The 24940-nt window shown below is 45.9% G+C and overlaps 1 protein-coding gene across 1 annotated transcript in view; it reads right to left on the bottom strand.

Annotated features, from left to right (window-relative positions):
* GPBP1 (GC-rich promoter binding protein 1) overlaps positions 1-24940 on the bottom strand; it is a 373516-nt gene that overhangs the window by 23036 nt on the left and 325540 nt on the right. Inside the window, 1 exon segment of the mRNA XM_030193156.1 lies at positions 23866-23968. Coding sequence (XP_030049016.1) covers positions 23866-23968 — 103 coding nt within the window.

Below are 24940 nucleotides of genomic sequence, written 5' to 3'. Positions count from 1 at the left end.
AATACAGGGATTTGAGAAAACTCGTGGACAGGTGGATCACATCTTCTAGATCCCCAGCAGCCTGAAACCACTGGGAAGCTAGGGTCCATTGGGCAGATCTCATGTGAAGGCGGACCATGGGAGTCACATGAACTGTGGAGGCCATGTGGCCCAGCAATCTCAACATCTGCCGAGCTGTGATCTGCTGGGACACTCACACCCGCGAGACGAGGGACAACAAGTTGTTGGCTCTTGTCTCTGGGAGATAGGCACGAGCTGTCCGAGAATCCAGCAGAGCTCCTATGAATTCGAGCCTCTGTACTGGGAGAAGATGGGACTTTGGATAATTTATCACAAACCCCAGTAGCTCCAGGAGGCGAATAGTCATCTGCATGGACTGTAGAGCTCCTGCCTTGGATGTGTTCTTCACCAGCCAATCGTCGAGATTTGGGAACACGTCTACCCCCAGCCTGCGAAGTGCCGCTGCTACTACAGCCAAGCACTTCGTGAACACTCTGGGCGCAGAGGCGAGCCCAAAGGGTAGCACACAGTACTGGAAGTGACGTGTGCCCAGCTGAAATCGCAGATACTGTCTGTGAGCTGGCAGTATCGGGATGTGCGTGTAGGCGTCCTTCAAGTCCAGAGAGCATAGCCAATCGTTTTCCTGAATCATGGGGAGAAGGGTGCCCAGGGAAAGCATCCTGAACTTTTCCTTGACCAGATATTTGTTCAGGGCCCTTAGGTCTAGGATGGGACGCATCCCCCGTTTTCTTTTCCACAAGGAAGTACCTGGAATAGAATCCCAGCCCTTCCTGCCCGGATGGCACGGGCTCGACCGCATTGGCGCTGAGAAGGGCGGAGAGTTCCTCTGCAAGTACCTGCTTGTGTTGGAAGCTGTAAGACTGAGCTCCCGGTGGACTATTTGGAGGTTTTGAGGCCAAATTGAGGGTGTATCCGTGCCGGACTATTTGAAGAACCCACTGATCGGAGGTTATGAGAGGCCACCTTTGGTGAAAAACTTTCAACTTCCCTCCGACCAGATCGCCCGGCACTGAAACTTGGATGTCGGCTATGCTCTGTTGGAGCCAGTCAAAAGCTCGTCCCTTGCTTTTGCTGGGGAGCCGAGGGGCCTTGCTGAGTCGCATGCTGCTGACGAGAGCGCGCGCGCTGGGGCTTAGCCTGGGCCACAGGCTGTCGAGAAGGAGGATTGTACCTACGCTTGCCAGAAGAGTAGGGAACAGTCTTCCTTCCCCCATAAAAACGTCTACCTGTGGAGGTAGAAGCTGAAGGCTGCCGGCGGGAGAACTTGTTGAAAGCGGTATCCCGCTGGTGGAGCTGCTCTACCACCTGTTCGACTTTTTCTCCAAAAATATTATCCGCACGGCAAGGCGAGTCCGCAATCCGCTGCTGGATTCTATTCTCCAGGTCGGAGGCACGCAGCCATGAGAGTCTGCGCATCACCACACCTTGAGCAGCGGCCCTGGACGCAACATCAAAGGTGTCATACACCCCTCTGGCCAGGAATTTTCTGCACGCCTTCAGCTGCCTGACCACCTCCTGAAATGGCTTGGCTTGCTCAGGAGGGAGCTTGTCCACCAAGCCCGCCAACTGCCGCACATTGTTCTGCATGTGTATGCTCGTGTAGAGCTGGTAAGACTGAATTTTGGCCACAAGCATAGAGGAATGGTAGGCCTTCCTCCCAAAGGAGTCTAAGGTTCTAGAGTCTTTGCCCGGGGGCGCCGAAGCATGCTCCCTAGAACTCTTAGCCTTCTTTAGGGCCAAATCCACAACTCCAGAGTCGTGAGGCAACTGAGTGCGCATCAGCTCTGGGTCCCCATGGATCCGGTACTGGGACTCGATCTTCTTGGGAATGTGGGGATTAGTTAAAGGCTTGGTCCAGTTCGCCAGCAATGTCTTTTTTAGGACATGATGCATGGGTACTGTGGACGCTTCCTTAGGTGGAGAAGGATAGTCCAGGAGCTCAAACATTTCAGCCCTGGGCTCGTCCTCCACAACCACCGGGAAGGGGATGGCCGTAGACATCTCCTGGACAAAGACCGCAAAAGACAGACTCTCGGGAGGAGAAAGCTGCCTTTTAGGGGAGGGAGTGGGATCTGAAGGAAGGCCATCTGACTCCTCGTCAGAGAAATATCTGATGTCCTCCTCCTCCTCCCACGAGGCCTCACCATCGGTATCAGACACAAGTTCACGATCCTGTGTCTGAAGCCGTGCCCGGCTTGACTCCGTGGAACCACGGCCACGGTGGGAGCATCGAGAGGTAGACTCCCTCGCCCGCACCGGCGAAGCTCCCTCCGCCGACGTCGTCGGGGAGCCTTCCTGGGAGACGACCGCAGTCGGTACCACAAGCGGCACCGATGTCGGAGACCTCACCCCGGGCAAGGGGCCAGCCGGCGCCTCACTCGACGGTACCGGTGGCGCAAGCACCCCCGGTACCAGAGGGGAAGGGCGCAACAGCTCTCCCAGGATCTCTGGGAGAACGGCCCGGAGACTCTCGTGCAGGGCGGCTGTGGAGAAAGACATGGAAGCCGATGCAGGAGTCGAAGTCAGAGTCTGTTCTGGGCGTGGAGGCTGTTCCGGGCTGTCCAAGGTGGAGCGCATCGACACCTCCTGAACAGAGGGTGAGCGGTCCTCCCGGTGCCGATGCCTGCTGGGTGCCGACTCCCTCGGCGACCCAGAGCTCTCGGTACCGACGCGGGAAGGAGACCGGTGTCGATGCTTCTTTGACTTTTTCAAACGAAGCATGTCACCGGAGCTTCCCGGTACCGACGAGGAGGACGTAGAATCCAACCGTCGCTTCCTCGGGGCCGAGGCCGAAGAAGGTCGGTCTCGGGGGGGGCTGTACTGCAGGAGCCCTCAGGGTAGGGGGAGACCCACCCGAAGGCTCACCGCCACCAGCAGGGGAATGGACAGCCCTCACCTGCACTCCAGACGAAGCACCACCGTCCGACGACATCAGCAGAAGCGGAGGTCCCGGTACCACCGACGCAGCCTTCCGATGCCTCGGCCCTGACGATGCAGAGGGTCGATGCCTCGTTGCAATCGATACCGTCGCGGCCGAGGGCAGAGGTGTTGACGCTGTCGACGTCGACGCACTCGATCCGCCCGGTGCCACTGCCGACGAAGAGCCCGAGAACAAAACGTTCCACTGGGCCAATCTCGCTACCTGAGTCCTTTTCTGTAAAAGGGCGCAAAGACTGCAGGCCTGCGAGCGGTGCCCAGCCCCCAGACACTGAAGACACGACGCGTGCCTATCAGTGAGCGAGATTACCTGGGCGCACTGGGTGCACTTCTTGAAGCCGCTGGGAGACTTCGATGACATGGGCGGAAAAATCACGCCGGCGAAATCAAAACTCGCAATTGCGGTAAGGCACCAACAAGATGGGGAGAAAAAAACTCGACCCGAGGCCTCAAAAGGGCCTACCCCAAAAACGAAAGAAAACTTAACGGGGCCAAAAACTAGAAATAGGGGGAAGGGAAAAGACCAAAAGGCCCTTCACCGGAATCCCTTTTTTTTTTTTTAGCGAAAAGTCAAAAAGACGCGCGAGGGTCAACTTAAGGGGCGCAAAACACGACCGTACCGAGCGCGGACAAAAGAAGACTGACGAACACGAGCCGGTTCGGGTGGGAAGACGGCCACGCATGCGCGGTGCGCATGGGCGCGCGAGGACTAGCAAAGGCCTTTGCTTCCTCGGGGCCGAGGCCGAAGAAGGTCGGTCTCGGGGGGGGCTGTACTGCAGGAGCCCTCAGGGTAGGGGGAGACCCACCCGAAGGCTCACCGCCACCAGCAGGGGAATGGACAGCCCTCACCTGCACTCCAGACGAAGTTTCCGATTGGAGGGGCTGCCGTGGACGTCACCCATCAGTGAGAACAAGCAGCCTGCTTGTCCTCGGAGAAGATGTAGTATTGTCAGTTGTAGGAGCAGACAGTTCCTTAAAGGTGGATTGGTCTTCTTTCACTTTATCGCCAAAGAGACTGTCCACCAAGCATGGGGCATTTGCAAAGTCTGTCATGGAGATCATCTCTGAGACATAATGCACAGAGCCAAGCCACACGTCTCGGCGCAATGGAAACAGCACCCAAATGGGAAGTTGATCATACAAATCATAGGTGTTAACTATTAAGTGATAAGTAATTTCTTCCATTGTGTGATGAAAATTGGCAACAGTCTCAGGAAGCGGCATAGAGACAGATTGTAATGCAGCGTAGAGTTGGGAATGCTGGTATTACAGAATTAGGAGTGGATGTGCAGCTATTCCAGAGGCAAATATAGCAGCCAAATAAACCTTTCTGCCTACAAAACCTACAGTTTTTGACTCCTTTCCTAGAAGGTAGTTAGTGCGAGATTTTAAAGATTTTGACTTATTAATCACTGCTTCAAAAACCACCGAGTGGTGAGGAAGCTGAAGTTTTCATGCCTTGGAGCAGGCTGAACCCTGTATTTGGAATCTAGACATTTGGATATTTGTTGTTGAGAGTAAGGATTCTGCCAGATTTTAGACCGTAAGCCTTGTAAGAACAGAGTGGATAGGGACCATAACTGGTCCTGAAGGAGAATCAACAGCTCAAGATATTTTGGAAATCTTTTCTGCTCAATTGAAGTTTCTGTTCCAAGAGACAGTTCTTTTATGACTTTTTATATAAATTTAGAATAAGTGATATCCTCTGGAGAGAAGTCAGGTTTAGGCAACCCTGATTGGAGAGACTTTTTGTTGGAAGTAGACAGTTGGTCCATAGAGGGGATAACATTGGGTGAAGGTTCTTCCTCAGAAGAAAGTTCTTCAATTAACCAAGGAGAGAGTGTGTGACCATTTCTGTGAAACTGTGGAAGGACTTCTTGGTCTGATAGATGGTGCTGGTGAAGGAGTTGTGAGCCAGTGGTAAAGGAGTCAGGTGGAACAGCAGCAGTGAAGAGACTAGCTGAGATGGCTGTTGGAGGTCTTTTTGGAACAGCTGTAATAAAATTGAGGCTACATCCTGAGTAGCTTGGAGTGGCTGAGGCAAGGAAGCTGCAGGCGAAGGAACAGGGTCCTGAGGTGCAGAAGAAGCAGGTTCATTGAAGTGCTTTGTTTTACTCGCTTTTTAAAATGTCTTAACTGGAGGCTGAAGCTGGCAGGCAAGCTATGCGGTAGAGGGTGAAGGAGTGGAGGGACCTTTTACAGCGTTAGTGGTACTTGGAGATTTTTGTAGTGTCTGTGCCGACTTCACGGCTGACAGGGAAGCAAGAGCAGTTTGCTTAGTTTTCAGCAATTTTCCCTTATGCAGCTTTTGAGTGCTGTCAGTTTGTGTCTGAACTAAGGAGTCCCCTGTGGGGCCAGGTCAGTAGTGCCAGAAGCCTTTGGTACTACAACAGAGCCCACAGATTTTTTTGGAGCCTCAGAATCTCCAGTGATAGAGCCCACAGGTACCACAATTTGGCCCGTTGGGTTGGTACTCGTAGAAGTCACGGTCAGCTTTCCTTTCCTAAGGAAGAAAAACATCCATCTTGGAACGCAAAAAAGAATGAATATTCAAGATGACGTGTGTATATTCCTCCCTACTGCTGTTGCTGCCTGCATGCAGAAGGCACAAGTTTCGCTTCTCCTTACTGCTGCTTGTATATAGAGTGCATAGCTTTTGTTTTCCAGTAAATAGTAAGTGTTGTTGTGCACTTCTGGTAAATCACATGACAAGGAGAAATACATGAGGAAAACAAACTATGCAGCCCATACATGGCAGATAAAATCGATATAACCTTGATGGTGAGTGAGACTGAAGACCCTCCAAAGAAGGAGATGTTCCTCCACAAATATGTGTTTAGAGAAGAAGGAGCCAGGTGTTTCATGCAACTTGTTTGCTGTTGCTGCATGATGGGATCAGCGTTAGAGATAAGGGATTAGCCAATGAGCACAAAGGGTGCATGTGAATAGAAGCAGTTTTGTTTCAGGCAATTAAGATCTGTTCTCTGCCTTGCCTGAAAAAAATGAAAGTGCCTTTCTAGGCAACTGCCTAGTTTGCCCCAATGTGTTTATCTTGTCCTCACTCTCTCTCTATATAGGAGATGGGTTGTTCAATTTCCTATTTGGGACTGTTATCTGAGTGGCAGAGTGGTATACTTCCTGAATTTGTTTTATACTTGTTTTTCTTTTCTATTTCAGAAACAAGATGGATGTTTCTAAATACCATATAATGCTAATTGTAAACAGACAATGTTAAAATTTCATCCCCTCTCCTTGTCCTTTATGAGCTTTGTTTTGTATACATGGGGATACTGTGCACCTGATTACCTGATGCCCTAACCTTATTTGTTGTGCAAGGTACTAATTCATTTTCTTGGGACAAGTGTAGAACTTTCTTTTCACTAATTTGCATTGATGAAAATAGAATGCTGATGCGATTTTATTTTTTCCTAATTTGTTTCTCCATAAATGAAATGTGCCTATCTAATGATTTTAAGAAGAGGCTTGCTTGTAGCAAACCTGGCTACCCAGCGAAGAAAAACTACCATGATAAAGATTTAAATTTATATTTTGAATTGTAGGGAGTCAAGTTGTGAAGTCGTTTGAAGAAATCTCCCAGCCATTGTTGGGAAATTTTCTGTGGAATGTTGCAGAGATATTCAAGTAAATGAGAAGGTGTATTGGAAATGAAACATTGTAAAGTAAGTTATTAGTTGTCACTGTGCAAGTTCTATGAATTGTTTAACAGTATATATTGTGAACAGTCACTTGGCAGGAGTGAATGCTAGTATAATAAGCAGCGTGTATAGAAAGAAAATTGCAGGTTAGCTAGAATGTATGTGTAGAGTGAATATATGTGAAAGTGTTGCAGGAATTGAGATAGGAATTTGTGATACTTCAGGAGTCAGACAGCACACACCAGAATGAGGGAGAAATCTTCTTTATTTGCCAGCAAACAAAGCAGGACATCAGTTCTAGCTCTCTTCTCTCTCTCTCAGCTCTCTGGATGTTATGGCTTTTGTCTGTCCTCTTCAGCTCTCTTCTCTTCTGTCTGTTCCTTCTGCTCTCTTTCTCTCCTGTTGTCTTCCAGCTTTCTTTCAGCTCTCCTTCCTTTCTTCTGACGTAAACTGCTTCTGCTCCTACTTAAATACTGTTCTATCCCCCTCCTAGCCTTGCCCCCCCTTACTCTCCAATTGGTTAAGGAATAGATTGGTTACCTGGCCTCAACCAATCATTACTTTAAAAATATCAGTTACATAGGTTCCAGACATCCTAAACTGACCTGTGACCTGGGGCCCCTTACACCAGACATTTGGTCTCCAGAACTCTTACATTTCTCATTATGATTGATTTCTCATCTATAGCTTAAACTGGGTTCCCTTACAGACCAAGAGGCCCAATCTAACATTGTTTATTCTCATATTCCTAATCAGCTTCATACTACCTGCTAGCTGAACTCTGGCATTCATTAAAGGGGTCAAAAGCCAATCTTACTTAATGGCATTCAGGACCATTTCTACATTTACCTACAATTAATCAAGGAGAAGAGAGCTGACTAGTCCTGACCTCGTTCACCTATCAGCTTATACATTGAACCAGCCAGAACTGCAGATAAGTCAAAACACATGTTTGACCTCTTCACTGCAGTCCTTGCTTAGAACGTCAGACAAAGAATAATACAGAATTTAGAAAGGTATCCTACATATTAATTACACAGAAAAACATATTCTAAATATCAAAAACTTGTAAATACTAATCTATTGCCTCTCTCTCTAAATAGTATTTTCTTCTAAGCATTTTAAACTAATCCTAAACAAACTGCCTGCAATATGCCGGCTCATAATAGAATACATATGTGTTTGCTTAGCAATCCATCAATCACAAGGGTCTTTCTGACCTTTCTAACCCAGCCCGGCAAACGCTAGACTTCTAGTAATTAATTCCAGCCTGCATTCCTTTATCTTGCTTGCAAGGTAAAAAGCTAGAATTCAAACACCACTTTTAAACCCCAGATTTTAACAGAATTAACCCTTAATATGATTTCTCAGAATTATTCTTTGCCCATGGCTGCCTCATTCCCCCCTTTGAGACTAAAATCAGCTTATGCAGAGATAAGTCTCACAACTCAAACTCTGGAGATTATAGTGATCCTAATTAGGAATAGACTTGTGAATCACCATTACCCTACTTGTTAAGGTCCGACGGCATACTGCCGAAGCACATGAGGCCAGGAAACAAAACAACAACCCTGCTAAAACTAAGACTATTAGGGAAATGAACAAGGGACGTATCCAGGAGGTCAATGACCACCACCGGGAGGTAAGGTCTAATCCTCCTCGGTAATCCTCCACATTAAGGCTAGCCAACTGTAGGACTTTATCCATGGCATGCCTAACTACATGCGTCCTATTTATGACAATAGTACAGCACTCTGAAGAATTTAACACTGTGCAGAGACCACCCTGAGCTGCAAAGAGATAGTCAAGGCCCATACGATTATACCGAGAAACTATACTTAATTCATTAATTTGATCCTGCAATGCATTGACTACCACGTTCAGCTCATGAACTAAAACATGAAGTAGGGACTGAAGTCTCCGGGTAGCCATACCTAGTTCAGTAATACCCGCTACCGGGCCTCCAATTGGAATCCAGGCCGTGGCAGAAAGGGCTACAAGTCTCTTTTTAGTCAGAGGATAAGTAGAATTGATATACTGGAGGGCTAATTCAATCGCCTCATCCTCTGTGGCAACGGAGGAGGGTAAGGACAAAGCCTCTCGCTTAGAACGGTGCGGGGATAGTGGCTTAAGAGGAATAACTTTAGGAAAATAATTCAAGGTTACCAATACACAAAAATCATATGTGGAGGGAAGAATCATGTGGAGGACATTATCACAGAGCCAGTAATGACCAAGGAGAGGGTGAGGAAAGTTCCCAATAAATGTTGGCTCAGGCTGGACAGGGTACTTAGGGTGCCCATAATGCGAGCCCCTATCCCAGGGGGAACGAAGACGAAATGGAGACTTTGCACACCATAGGCGCCAATCCCCAATTGTGACAGGCTGCTCATTTGTTAGTAACTCTTCATACCCCGGGGACTTATGAAAGTAGAAAATAAGCTTGGACACTATAGTCTTCTCAGTGGTACGCTTAGGAGCCAGATAATCACCTGGGTCATAATCTGCAGGTACGGTAGTAGGGCACATAGGAGTACCTGGAGAAACTACCCACACAGATTCTCCTTTTTCTGGGAGAACATTAGTATAGTTACAGGGAATGGGAAGAACAGTTGAGATGCTTCTTGTTAAACAAAACACTCCAGAGGCTGGATAGGGAGACGTAAAAACTGGCCTTAGAGAAGATTCAGAGGGGGAAGTAGCATTATAAAAGGACCACCAAGTATAATCCTGGCTCCAAGGACCTGAACTCGAAAAGTAGGGAGGTATAAGAGCTGGGAGTTGCACAGGAACAGGAACAGCTGGGACATCTGTGGTATAAGGAGAAAATCGGGAACACACAATACAAGGGGAAGTAATCTTTGCCTGGCTAATTAGTTCCTGGACTGAGTGTAACCAAAGGTTGGAGCGAGTTGGGGTATTAGGAACAAGGAGGCAAGGAGTAGAAAACAACAAAAGCATCCAAACTACTAACATTTTCTTTCTTCCTAATCTAAAACAAATACAGCAAACTAATTAAGCAATAATATTTCAACAGTCTGTGCTAATCACAGATTACTCTCATATAGTGTTCTCAGTCTTTGAGTTCTTATACCAGTTGGGATAGACCCTCAACTGACAAGGATCAAGCTTTCAAATTCCAAGAAAGCCAGAATCAGGCAAGAAAGAGTCTCAGTGTGAAGCCGAAGTTCAGCCGCTCCTGCAGTATACAGTTGACCCTTCTTTTCAGCTAGTAGATTCTTTGGTTCGGGTCAAGCGCAACTTCAATGGCTCCGCTGGATCTCTTTCTGCTCTCCACTGTCTAGGCTCCGTCTGATCCGTGCTGGGCTCAGTCTGGTCAGCAGACTTAATTCGAGACCAATGGACCCATGGAGTAATCCCTGCGACCTTCACAGCTGCAGGGGTAGAAAGCAAAACAGTAAAAGGTCCTTTCCATCGGGGCCCCAGAGGCTGAAGCCTCCAATCTTTCACCCAAACTCTATCCCCTGGCAGGAAGGAATGTACCTGAGCCTGGAAGGGGACAGGGTTTATTTCTCTCACATAAGACTGAAGCTCAGAAATTATCTTTCCCAAGAGGGCTACCTGCTCCTGCACCTGGGCAGACCCTAAAATCCCTATGTCTCCCTTAATTCCCTGTAAAATGGCTGGGGGCTTCCCATACACAATTTCAAAGGGAGAGAGGGCTGTTCCTTTAGTTGGGGTGCATCGGAGGCGAAAGAGGGCTAGTGGCAATGCCTGTGGCCATTTCAATTGGGTTTCCTGACAAATCTTTGCTAGGCTATTTTTCAAGGTTCTGTTTGCTCGCTCAACCTGCCCTGAACTCTGGGGACGATAGGCACAATGCAATTTCCAGGTAATGCGCAATGCGCGGGACAGGGCCTGAAGTGTAGCTTCAACAAAGGCGGGACCATTATCTGAACCTATGGCAAGGGGCAATCCATACCTGGGGATGACATCCCTAAGGAGAGCTCGAGCTACTTCTGTGGCTTTCTCAGTGACTGTAGGATATGCTTCCACCCACCCAGAAAAGGTACAGACCATGACCAAGAGATATCGGAGCCTACCGCTCCTGGGCATTTCTGTGAAGTCTATAACTAGGGACTCAAAGGGTGTTAGTCCTCTAGACTGAACTCCTGGTGGAATACGGGGTCCCTGACGAGCATTATTCTGGGCACAGAGAGTACATCGGGCAGAGGCAGTGGCAACCAGACTATCCAATCCTTCCAGCACCACTACTCGATTGAGTAGACGGGCTAGTGCTGTTTTCCCTAAGTGTGATAGGTCATGAGCTTGAGACACTACAGGCCAAGCTAGGTGGCGTGGCACCAGAACTCTGGTATCAGGGAGATGTAACCAGCCATCAGGTCTCCTTACTGCACCTTCCTCTTGAGCCCATCTCTCTTCCATTTGGGTATACATAGGTGTCCATTCTTGCAATCGAATTTGGAACAGGGGAGTCACAGTACTTGCTGGGGGTCCTCGAGCAGCTTCCTTGGCCACCCGATCAGCATGGCGATTCCCTCGGGCCACTGGAGTATCTATTCTTTGGTGTCCCCTACAGTGAATGACAGCTACCTTCTTGGGGGCCCAAACAGCCTCTAGCAGCTGAAGTATTTCAGGTCCATACTTAACAGGTTGGCCTGCAGCATTTATGAGTCCCTTTTCCTTATACAAAGCTCCATGAGCATGTAGGGTTGTGAAGGCATACTTAGAATCAGTATAAATGTTGGTTACCAGTCCTGCTGCTAGCTCCAGAGCTCGTATGAGGGCCACAAGTTCTGCTTTCTGGGCTGAAGTTCCTTGGGGCAGGGCTCTTGCTTCTATCACCTTGTCCTCTGTCACCACAGCATAGCCTGCCAGTCGCTTAGAGTTCTCCACATAACTGCTTCCATCTGTGAAATAAATTACATCTGGGTCCCTCCACGGAACATCTTTAAGATCTGGTCGACTGGAGTACACTTCATCCATAGTTTGGATACAGTCATGATCTGGTGGTCCCTCAGATGCTGGCAAAAGAGTAGCAGGATTGAATGTAGCCACTGTTTCCATGTGTATCCGTGGATTCTCACACAAACTGGCTTGGTACTTAACCATGCGGTTATTTGTAAACCAGTGGTTGCCCTTATACTCCATGAGGGTGAGAACTGCATGGGGGACTTTAACAACCAGTTCTTGCCCCAAGGTCAACTTATCAGCTTCCTGGACCAGTAAGGCTGTTGCTGCAATGGCCCTCATGCAGGCTGGCCATCCTTTAGCCACTCCATCCAGCTGTTTAGACAGGTATGCAACAGGCCTCTGCCAGGATCCCATCATCTGGGTCAACACACCCAGAGCAACCCCCTGTCGCTCGTGGACATACAATGAGAAAGGTTTCTCCACATCAGGAAGGCCTAACGCAGGGGCTTGGAGTAGGGCTTTCTTTATAGCAATGAAGGATTGTTGAGCTGTAGGTCCCCATTCAAATGGTTCCTTTTCACCCCCCTTTGTGGCTTGGTAAAGGGGTTTCGCCATCAATGCAAAATTTGGAATCCAAATTCTGCAAAATCCGGCTGCTCCCAGAAATTCCCTAACTTCTCTTCTGGACTTGGGTTGGGGAATTGCAGCAACTGCTTGCTTCCTACTAGCATCCAGTCTCCGACTTCCCTGGGAAATACAGAAGCCCAGATACTTCACTTCTGACTGACAAAGTTGGGCCTTTGAGCGTGAGACCTTATAGCCTGCATCCAAGAGTAGCTCCAGCAATTCTCTGGTAGCCTCAAAACACTCTTCCTGGGTCACTGCTGCAATCAGGAGGTCATCTACATACTGGAGTAAAACTCGCCTGGAAGGCTCAGATTTAAAAGTCTTAAGGTCTTGCCCTAGGGCTGTCCCAAAAATAGTGGGGGAATTCTTGAACCCCTGTGGCAGGCGGGTCCATGTATACTGAAGCTTCCTTCCTGTTACTGGGTTTTCCCATTGAAAGGCAAAAAGCAATTGACTGGCGGGGGCCACCCGAATACAAAAGAAGGCATCTTTTAGGTCTAGTGTCGTGAAATGGGTAGCTCCAGAAGGTATCAATCCTAGCAGGACATATGGATTAGGCACTACAGGGTGTAATGAGATAGTGGATTTGTTGACCACTCGTAAGTCTTGGACTGGCCGGTAGTCCTCAGTCCCTGGCTTCTGAACTGGCAATAGTGGCGTATTCCATGGAGACTGGCAAGGACGAATAATTCCATGGGATAACAAACGATTCAGATGTGCTTGAATCCCTTCCAGAGCCTTTCGGGGAATTGGGTATTGGCGAAGATGGATTGGCCGGGCACTTGGGAGTAAATCTACATGAACAGGAGGAATATTTCGGGCCAACCCTGGGGGATTATCTTCTGCCCATACCCCACTGACCTGAAAGCTGTCTGCCAGGGGTAGGTCAACTTGGCCATGCGACTGATGCAGCCGCCATTCTTCTTCAAGAGGGCAGCAGAAACTCAATATACCCTTAGGGCTGGATATCGGGGGCCGAAAGGAGACTGAAGTCTGGCCATCAGAATCAAAGGAAATTTGGGCCCTAAGCTTGGACAGCAGGTCTCGACCTAACAAAGGGATTGGACAGTCTGGCATATACAGGAATTCATGAGTGACTATGTGTGAGCCTAATTGGCATCTACAGGTTGTCAGAAAGGGCCTCCGGTTCTGCACCCCCGTGGCACCCACCACTCGGACAGTTTTTCCAGACACAGGCGCTAATCGCTCCGTTACAACAGAATGTTCAGCTCCTGTATCAATCATGAATGGAATTGAGCTGCTCCCTATAGTTAGCTTGACCATAGGTTCCTGGGAGCCCAGTTTGTAGGAACCCGGTCTGTCCTATTCGTCCCATTCTGCCATCTCAGCTATCCCGATGATGTCAGATTCAGGAGGCTCATATCTTCCCTCTCGAACTCGGCCTCGGCTTCCTCGATCTCCTGGTCCCCTTCTCAGTCCCTGGCGCCTCTGGGGGCATTCATCTTTCCAGTGCCCTCTTTCCTTACAATAGGCACACTGATCCCTCTCCAATCTTGGTCTGGGATTCTCCCCCCTTGGCCGGGATTGATTGAAGGAATCTCGGGGCCTGGCTGGTGGTCCGGGGTCCCACTTTGGCTTCCCATTAGCTAGAGGTCGACCTCGGTTAAGGGTGGAATTAGTAATGGCTGCCGCTAAAAGGTCGGCCTTCTTCTGCATCTTCCGGTCAGCCTCTCGGCGCACCTCCTGATCTCTATTAATGAAAACCTTGGTTGCGATCTCAATTAGCTGGGTGGTATTCATCCCTGCGAATCCCTCCTGACGCTGCAACTTCTTCCGGATATCTGGCATACTCTGGGCCACCAATGCGCTATTCACCATTCTCTGGTTTTCTAGGGCTTCAGGGTCAAATGGGGTGTATGTTCTGTAGGCTTCAATTAGTCGCTCTAGAAAGGCCCCAGGGGATTCAGTTGCCCCTTGGAGAATTTCAGAGACCTTTGCTAGATTAATGGGCCTCTTTATGCCTTTCCTCATACCTTCCAGTAAGTCCCGGCGATAGCCAGACAACAGTTCATAGTGCTGCCCATCATTTGGATCCCAATCTGGAGCTGCGCGAGGAAACCGAGCTCTAACCCATCCCTCTGGGTCCTGTGTCCCCCCGGGGACACGCTCTCGCGTGATGGCCTCAGCATTTTGCAAAATCTTCCGCCTCTCCTCAGTTGTGAAGAGGGTCAGGAGAAGTTGTTGACAATCAGTCCAGGTTGGGTTATGGGTGGCCATAATGCTAGTCACTAGGTCCACCACTGCCTGAGGCTTTTCAGTATAAGAGGGGTAATGCGTCTTCCAATTCAGGAGATCGGTGGTTGTGAAGGGTACATACTGATAGGCCTGTGCCTGTATAACCTGACCCTCATTATTAGGATCCGGTCGAGTGATGGTTACCTGTCGGAGTGGCAGAACTCTCGAGGAGGTGGGAATGGAACCTGAGGTAGAGCTAGGAGCTACCCTCCTATCATGCTCAAAAGTAATTGCAGCGGGTCTAACCCATTCAGTGGAGGTAGGTTGAACCCCTGAGGGATGGGGAGGGGTACTCATAGACTGAGAGGTGGTCACAGGTGATTCAGTCCATTGAAAGGGATGCCGGGCCCCTAATGAATGGGTAGGGGTATTAGAGGGAGAGGCTGGGCTGTCAGGAGTTGAGGAGTCAGGGAGTGGAACCCAAAGCGGGTCTTCAGAGGTTAACAGGAGAGGATGTGGCACAGAAGGGTAGAGACTGGGTGAAAAGTCCAACCTAGGGTGTGGCAGGTGTGGCACAGGAGGGGAAGAACTATCCGGAGAAGCCTGTGCTGGAGAGGCTTGGGCTGGGCGGCGTGGATCTCTGGGGGTGGCACGGAACCCCAACAATGGGCCATAAGGTGGTGGCTCAAGGTCTGAGGGGTCATCAGAGAGTATGGGTTTCTCGGACAGGGTAGGGGCGGAAGCCACCGATTGGGTGGTAGGCTTCCTGGGGCTCTTTCCCTCTTCTAGTTTAGATTTTCTAATCTTTCTTTGAACACGACCTAACATGAATTTTACTGGGGATCCCATATAAGTTTTCAACCACGAGGGAGGGTCAGTCACAAGGCTGTCCCAGGAATCTATATAAGGGAGTTGTTCAGAATATTCTGGTTCTCCTACAACTATGCTGTAGACCTTCCGGATTACTTCAATATCTAAGCTGCCACTAGGGGGCCACCCCACTCCCATAGATGGCCACTCAACTTCACACAAGGTTCTTAAAGTACTTGAGCTTAAAGTCTGTCCATAGTCATTAATTAAAAATCCTTTTTTGAAGTTCTTAAGCATACAATCTAGGGGGGTAGCAATTTGTCTAGATGATGTCCCACCCATAATGCTTACAGTTACAACACACAAAAGGGAGGGAGTTTTTGGATTTGCGGTAAGGGGTCCGCAGATCCGGAAACAAAAGGGTAGAACAAACAACAATCGCTTCCTTCCGTTGCTGGTCAATTGAACTCGCGTTAATTGAAAACGCAGCTATAAGAAGTCCGCACTCAGTTAATCATTCACGCATCACACATTCCATACAGAAAATCCCACCCAACAATTTCAGATTTCTCAGATACAGATAAGCTCAAGCGTTTTCGCTTCTAGTCCCCGCGACTAGAAGGTACTAGGGCCTTCGCTGAGAGTTGATCAGGCTCTCCTTCCTCAATTTTTGAGGGGCTGATTTACAATTTTCTAGCTAGAATTACAATACAAAATACAGAATACATACCCGGCGAATGTTCTCCAGTCAGTTGGGTGCTGGGATTAATGCAGGATTCATCCCACCGCTGCCACCAAGAATTGTTGCAGGAATTGAGATAGGAATTTGTGATACTTCAGGAGTTAGACAGCACACACCAGAATGAGGGAGAAATCTTCTTTATTTGCCAGCAAACAAAGCAGGACATCAGTTCTAGCTCTCTTCTCTCTCTCTCAGCTCTCTGGATGTTATGGCTTTTGTCTGTCCTCTTCAGCTCTCTTCTCTTCTGTCTGTTCCTTCTGCTCTCTTTCTCTCCTGTTGTCTTCCAGCTTTCTTTCAGCTCTCCTTCCTTTCTTCTGACGTAAACTGCTTCTGCTCCTACTTAAATACTGTTCTATCCCCCTCCTACCCTTGCCCCCCCTTACTCTCCAATTGGTTAAGGAATAGATTGGTTACCTGGCCTCAACCAATCATTACTTTAAAAATATCAGTTACATAGGTTCCAGACATCCTAAACTGACCTGTGACCTGGGGCCCCTTACACCAGACATTTGGTCTCCAGAACTCTTACATTTCTCATTATGATTGATTTCTCATCTATAGCTTAAACTGGGTTCCCTTACAGACCAAGAGGCCCAATCTAACATTGGTTATTCTCATATTCCTAATCAGCTTCATACTACCTGCTAGCTGAACTCTGGCATTCATTAAAGGGGTCAAAAGCCAATCTTACTTAATGGCATTCAGGACCATTTCTACATTTACCTACAATTAATCAAGGAGAAGAGAGCTGACTAGTCCTGACCTCGTTCACCTATCAGCTTATACATTGAACCAGCCAGAACTGCAGATAAGTCAAAACACATGTTTGACCTCTTCACTGCAGTCCTTGCTTAGAACGTCAGACAAAGAATAATACAGAATTTAGAAAGGTATCCTACATATTAATTACACAGAAAAACATATTCTAAATATCAAAAACTTGTAAATACTAATCTATTGCCTCTCTCTCTAAATAGTATTTTCTTCTAAGCATTTTAAACTAATCCTAAACAAACTGCCTGCAATATGCCGGCTCATAATAGAATACATATGTGTTTGCTTAGCAATCCATCAATCACAAGGGTCTTTCTGACCTTTCTAACCCAGCCCGGCAAACGCTAGACTTCTAGTAATTAATTCCAGCCTGCATTCCTTTATCTTGCTTGCAAGGTAAAAAGCTAGAATTCAAACACCACTTTTAAACCCCAGATTTTAACAGAATTAACCCTTAATATGATTTCTCAGAATTATTCTTTGCCCATGGCTGCCTCAAAAGTATTTGAACAGAGATATGTATATGACTTATGATATACTCTTTTGGGTAAGACCAAAATAGTAAATGATTTAATTCTGAATTAAATATAACTAGAAGTGCATAAAGTACAAAATCTGAGAACAGCATTTTGTTAAGAAATTGGGCAGACATTAAGTGGATTGTTATACTTGCTAGAAACTATGCAGACATTTATGACTTGAGGCCTAAACAACTACAAGGCCCTCATTGCCCTGCTCTGTTTAATTGATCTACTGTTTGGAGTCATGTTGCAGGTTCACAGAACTGTCATTTCACATTAGTAGAAGCCTTCCAGCGGAAGCAGGACATCACATCATTTGAACCCTGATTGTGTGAACAATGCCAGTGCTAGTCTCCACTGCAATTGTGCACAGCCTGCTGCTTCACAATAGCAGAACCAAGACTGGCCACTGCAGACTCATCTGTCATCAGGATTGTCTGCCTATATCACTGCACCAAAGTTTTTTTTAAGTGACACTGTCTAGACAGCTTTCTAGCTGTGTAACTTTTACAATTACGGACTTTTTCTAGTTTTCTTCTTCCTGTATTCAGCCTTTGGTTTGCTGTGCTGTGGTGTCATGTATTGTATCATGTTGCAAAAGATAAGCTACTAAAATTGAAATTGTGAATGGTCCCTTTATTCCCCATGAAATGTTTCCTTTGCAGTACCTCTGTGTAATACCTACCTCTCCTAGCCACTATATATATATATATATATATATATATATTTCTTTTTTTTTAACCCTGAAGTACCCAGTCCCTCACCTTCTTGGGTGAAAGGCCACTGGATCTTTGACCCTTGGCCTTTCAAGAGGGAGATATATATTCCTCCCCATGCTTGGTCTGCAGGCCTGGCCTGCAAGCACTCAGATCTGCTGTCATTAGTATAAGTTTTGTTTCTCCCTACTGCGGCCTGTATACAGAGTGCATGAGCCTTGATTATCAGTAAATAGCAAATATTGTTATGCACTTCTTGTAAATCACATGACAAAGAGCAACTCATGAGGAACTGAAGTTATATTGCCCACATATGACAGACAAAAATTTGATATAACCTTGATGGTAACATAACATATAGAAACATAGTAGATGATGGCAGAGAAAGATCTGTACGGTCCAGCCAGTCTGCCCAACAAGATAAACTCATATGTGCTACTTTATGTGTATACCTGACCTTGCTTTATATGTGCCATTTTCAGGGCACAGACCGTAGAAGTCTGCCCAGCACTAGCCCCGCCTCCCAACCACTAGCCCTGCCTCCCACCACCGGTGCTGCCACCCAATCTCCGCTAAGCTTCTGAGGATCCATTCCTTCTGAACAGAATTCCTTTATGTTTATCCCACGCATTTTTGAATTCCGTTACCGTTTTCATCTCCACCACCTCCCGCAGGAGGGCATTCCAAGTATCCACCACTCTCTCCATGAAAAAACTACTTCCTGACATTTTTCTTGAGTCTGTCCCCCTTCACCCTCATTTCATGTCCGCTAGTTCTACTGCCTTCCCATCTCCGGAGAAGGTTTGTGGATTAATACCTTTCAAATATTTGAACGTCTGTATCATATTACCCCTGTTTCTCTTTTCCTCCAGGGTATACATATGTTCAGGTCAGCAAGTCTCTCCTCATACGTCTTGTAACGCAAATTCCATACCATTTTTGCAGCTTTTCTTTGCACCACTTCAATTCTTTTTACATCCTTAGCAAGATACGGCCTCCAAAACTGAACACAATACTCCAGGTGGGGCCTCACCAAAGACTTGAACAGGGGCATCAACCTCTTTCTTCTGCTGGTCACACCTCTCTCTAAGGAAACAGCAAGGCAGACAATTCGCAAACTCCAAGATGGAAAGCAACAAAGCAGATCTGTGGAAATTAAGCAAACTTTTTTGGATAAACACCTTTAATTAAAACTAAGCCCGACACAGGCCGTGTTTCGCCCAGCAGGGCTGCGTCAGGGGCTACTCAATGCTCCTTATTGTCAATGTCTATTGTCAACTAAAGAGTTGCAAGGGTGTTTGACGGTTCCTGTATGTCATCATCCACTAGAATCATTTGGCTTGTGCTGTTTTTTAACCTTATACTTGAGAAGATATTAATTTTCATTGTCCTGTACATTCATATTTTTACTGGTACACATATTCATAGACATTGACAATAAGGAGCATTGAGTAGCTCCTGACGCAGCCCTGCTGGGTGAATCATGGCCTGTGTCGGGCTTAGTCTTAATTAAAGGTGTTTATCCAATAAAGTTTATGTTTAATTTCCACTGATCTGCTTCGTTGTTTTCCACACCTCTCTATATAGCCTAGCAACCTTCTGGCTATGGCCACTGCCTTGTCACACTGTTTCGTCGCCTTCAGATCCTCAGATACTATTACTCCAAGATCCTTCTCCCCATCCTAACACATACGTCTCCCGTGGATTTCTACTCCCTAAGTGCATCACTTTGCATTGAATTTTAATTGCTAAGCCTTAGACCATTCTTCTAGCTTCTGCAGATCCTTTTTCATGTTTTCCACTCCCTCTGGGGTGTCCACTCTGTTATAAATCTTGGTGTCATCCTCAAAAAGGCAAACTTTACCTTCTAACCCTTCGGCAATGTCACTCTCAAATATATTGAGCAGAATCGGCCCCAGCACCGATCCCTGAGGCACTCCACTACTCACCTTTCCCTCATCCGAGTGAATTCCATTAACCACCACCCTCTGGCGTCTGTCCGTCAACCAGTTCCTAATCCATTTCACCACGCTGGGTTCTAATCTTCAGCCTGTCAAGTTTTTTTTTTTATTGAGCTTTTTTAACAAACATAAAATCACAATTATGCATGATAATACACAAATCAGAAATTATTACAAGAACATTTCTTAAAGCAAGTTACAACTTAAATATCGACCACAAGTTGAGGAAATTAATCCAAGATGTAATATTTCATACTAATAATATAAAGGAAATATTTAAACAATAAACTTTTCATAACGATGCACCCGTCCCGGGTGTTACCTCCTAGTTCGATAAACAGTGAACATATGGGACTATACCCTTACATTTACCTCTTCCCTACTAACTAAAAATTCCTCCAGTTGTTTGGGGTCAAAGAATTGAAACTGTTTAGACTGAATACAATTCTACATACACAAGGAAATTTCAACAGGAAACTAGCTCCTATTGCCAAAGTTCTTGTACGCAAAGCCAAAAAAGCCTTGCGTCTCTTCTGGGTTTCTCTCGATAGGTCAGGATAAATTCTTATTTTAGACCCCAAAAAACTTGAATCCAAATGTCTCAGGGAAAGTCTCAATACTGCATCCCTATCTAATTCCAGAGCAAATGAGACCAATAAAGTTGCCCTCTTCATCACAACCTCCAAAGATGATTCCAAAAAGGCCGTCAAATTCATCTCCCTGCCAACCTGAGGAAATTCTCCTGATACTCTAGGTGTATCCGTTTGCAAATAAAAAGCTCGAGTTATAGGTGGCACAGAGGTATCTGACATACCCAATATTTTGACAAGGTACTTCTTTACCATTTGTATAGGTGTAACCAAAGGTGAACTGGGAAAATTTATCAGTCTTAAATTTAATCTTCTAGACTGATTTTCAAGATGTTCCAACCTTCTAGAAGTAAAATTCTTATCTTTAAGCATTGCCTGAGCCACAAGTTCCATTTTAGAAGTTCTTTCGGTAAGAACTTTTACTTCCAAGGTTTGAGAATCAGTCTTTTCCAATAACGAGAGTGCAGTTTCAGATAAAGTCTTTATTGTTGCCGCATTCTTAACTACTAGAGACTGTAGGGAAGAGTATGTTGTAAAGGTTAGATCCCATAGTGACTCTAAAGTCACTACGGCTGGTTTTTCCATATTTCCCATTTGTAACTCAGGAAGCGGTGCTTTAGCAGCCTGCTCCAAAATACTCACTGTCTGTGGCAACAGCAAAGGAGACGATGTTACTTTCGGAGTTTCAAAGCTGACAGCTCCCTGGTCTTGACTTGTCTCCGACAGGCTCCCTCCCTGAGCTCTCCAATGTCCATTCCGGGCTGGAGGGCAAGGGCTCTGAAAAAGATTTTGACTTCCTGGTTGCGGGGGAGCCGCACGTTCGACGGGGCTCAAAGAAACCCCGACTACACTGTCGGAGAGCGCCAAAGCGCCAACTTCCTCGGACGGAGGCACAACTCTCCCGGGACCCAGCGCGACTCCAAAGTCCTCCAATTTCGTCTGCCGAAGCTGGTTTGTCCCATCAGGGAGAGAGGGAATCTCCCTGACTTTGCCTCGCTGTTTCCCCATACCGTGGAGCAGGTAAGGAGCCTGCTTCTGCAGCGTTAAGAGGAAGAACTAAGGCGTGTCTGGCTGTGCGTCTTAGACCGTCGCCATCTTGGATTCTATCCTCAGGGTACTTCAGCCTGTCAAGTTTATTCAAGAGCCTCCTGTGGGGAACCTTGCTGAAATCTAAGTAGATTACGTCTATAGCACATTCTTGATTCAATTCTCCGGTCATCCAGTCAAAGAATTCAATGAGATTCGTTTGGCACGATTTACCTTTGGGTAAAATCATGTATGGTGAAGTGAGACTGAGGACCCTCCAAAGAAGGAGATGTCCCTCCAGAAGTATGTGTTTTGAGAAGCAGCAGCCAGGTGTTTCATGCAACTTGTATGCTGCATGATGCAATAATGTTTTACAGGTGTGCATGTGAACAGAAGCAGGAGAGGATGGTAGAATAAAGGAAAGGGCCATTTTTGTATAATGAGAAAAAGTAACAGAATATAACCATATATGTGTAATAAAGGAAAACAGGAAAATCCTTATATGAACAATAAGTTAGAATACAAGAAAATCACATGATTTAGGGGAAATGAAACTTACAACAGTATATAAGTGCAGAATGAGAAAGCCTAGTTGAGCAGCCTTGTAGCTTAGCCTGAAAGTCTTGCTGGCTTTGTGCCAACTCTGCTCCAGAGAGAACAATCATTTTGTACTGGCTTAAAGAAATACCAATAAAGATTTTACTTGGTTGAGCCTAAACTAAGTCTGAATTGTCTCTCTTATTCCTGCCAAACAGTTTACCTCCGAGGGCTGAAGTGTTTCCTCTCCTAAGGGGCAAAGGAGGGTAAACAAAACACTACAATGCCAGTTTTTTTTTCTAAGTCAACTTGACTTTTTCGCTTATTAAAATATTCTACTCAAATAACTGTATACAGCCTAGCTGATTAAACCAGAACTGGCAACAGGTACCTCTTTGCTTATTTAATTGTATTTTGCTTATACCTGTTCAGTAGTACTTCAAGGCAAGTTTAATTCAGGTATGCTAGGAAGTTTCCTATCCCTGGGCGGCTTACAACCTAAGCTTGTACCCAAGACAATGGAGTGCTAAGTGACCTGCACAAGGCTACAAGGAGAATTAGTGGTATTTGAACCTGACTTCCCTTGTTTTCAACCCTCTATTCTAACTTTTAGGATACTCATTTACTGGCCTGGCAGTTTCAACTCATTTCTCTTTGCTTTCAGTTCAAGCAGAACTAGTTCTATTGGGCAACAGTACCACAAGTCTTCATTACAGCTTGGAGGGGAAGTTTCAAAAGGACCAAGTTAGAATAGTGACATCCAAGTCAAAATGTCCTAAACAGATGTCCATCTCACAGATATTTTCTTACAGGAAAATAAGTCAAAGATTTCCTGTTCGAAAATACATAAGATAGATGTCCATATGCTGGAATCGTCCAGCATGAACATCCATTTTACAAACTGGAACATACAAATTATGAACAGGGGAAAACAAAGGACATGGACATCTGTATGGCAGCATTCTTTGAATCTGGCCACAAACATCCATGCAGAGTAGAGTGTCAATTTAGTGGTTACTGCAGTGGAACGTGAAGGGACGCAGGTTCAAATCCCACTTTTACTCTTAATTTGTAACTGTGAGCCCTCCAGGAACAGTAACATACCTACTGTACCTGAATGTACACCACTTCCAGATTTGCAGGTGGCTTATATATTAAGGTGCAAAGGTATTTTTTTTTCTGTTCCTGGAGGGCTCACAATTAAAAAATAAGAGTTAAAGTGGGATTTGAACCAGAGTCCATTGGTTCACATTCCACTGCACTAACCACTAGGCTGCTCCTCAGACTTGCTTCCTGTTTTGTTAAGAATGCCCATAATACCTGAAGCTGTCACAGAGTCTGGTATCCTCCTTCAGCTTCACACTTTCATGGGAGAGGGAGGAAAATAGCAGCTACTGGAGGATTAAGGAGATGCCAATGCTTGATCCCTGCCAGTGGACAGCTGCTCAATCAGGGCACTTTTTTGTACCCTGGACATGCCTGAAACAGATCTAAATAAAGTATGTCCTTTTTAGACATTGACATTCCTTCCCCTTCAGTACATCCAGATTTCAGGCCCTCCCTAATCTGACCCAAAACATACCCCCCTTGCTATTTGGGCATCACTATTTTGCCTCTGCAAAATCGGTACTTGGACGTTTCATGCATACGGATATCCATTTCAGCCTTTTGAGATGTCCATATGCCTTGAAAATATGCGCCAAAGTCTCTTAAGAACCAAATATGCAAGTAGCTTCGTTCCAGACAGTTAACGAACAACTCCATGTTGTTTATTATGGTATCTAGGGCAGAGCCCATTGGTTTTGCTTGTTGGGAAGTACAAAAGAATCTGACTACAACTACATCCAATTATTACCTGTTTACTAATTTCTTGGAATTCTCTCATTTCATCCTCTGTTAGTGGAGCACAAGTTTCATCATTTTCACTGTATTCTTGCCAACCCATTTCTTTTAGCAATCTTTAAAAAAGAAAAAATATATATATTAAAAGACCCTCTAATTTTACACTATCCCAACATACAATACCTGAATTTGTCAAAATATAACTGATCCAGGTACCATATATACACAGAATTATTATATTACATAAAAATAATAAAATGCCAAGATTCCAAAGATTAGGTCATTATTTGCAGAAATAGCCAGTCAATATATCACCAATCAGATGCAGTTTTGCTGATTAGGAGTATCACTGGATATAGCCAAAGGGGGGGGGGGGGGGGGGGACTTCTGATAGCTCCTCAGTTTCACAATTATCAAGATATATGATTGACAGCATCTCACTTAGCAACTCTAATTCTAATCAAGCATAATAGTAAAACATACTCAGGGATTTTCCATATATATAGCAGCGCTATAAAAATTATTAGTAGCAGTAGTAACTAATTGTCCAAAATGACTCTTTCAGGACACTGTCTAAATCAGTGGCTCTCAACTTAGTATTCAGTATATATCTGGCTAACCTGAGTTTCAGGACTTGTGAGCAACATTGCCAAAGGGTTAGAAGGAAAAGTTTGTCTTTTTGCAGATGACACAAAGATTTGCAACAGAATGGACACACCAGAGGGAGTAGACAACATGGGAGTGATCTAAAAAAAAATTAAAAGAATGTCCTAATGTTTGGCAGTTAAAATTTAATGCAAAGAAGTGTAGAATGATGCACATGGGGTATAGAAACTTAAGAGAGTTGTATTTGCTATGGGGTGAAGGCTGAGCAGCACAGACTGGGAGACGAACCTTGGAGTGACCATACTGAGAGAATCTTGAGGCAACAAGGCAGTGGCCATAGCCAGAAGGATTCTAGGCTTAAGAGGCATATCGAGTAGAAGAAAGGAGGTGTTAATGCCCTTTTACATGTCATTGGTGAAGTCCCATTTGGAGTACTGTATTCAATTTTGGAGGCCGTATCTTGCTGACATCAAAAGACGAAG

Source organism: Microcaecilia unicolor, chromosome 2 (genome assembly GCF_901765095.1).
Source record: "Microcaecilia unicolor chromosome 2, aMicUni1.1, whole genome shotgun sequence".
In the NCBI taxonomy this organism is placed as follows: domain Eukaryota; kingdom Metazoa; phylum Chordata; class Amphibia; order Gymnophiona; family Siphonopidae; genus Microcaecilia; species Microcaecilia unicolor.
This window is presented reverse-complemented; position numbering and strand designations above follow the sequence as displayed.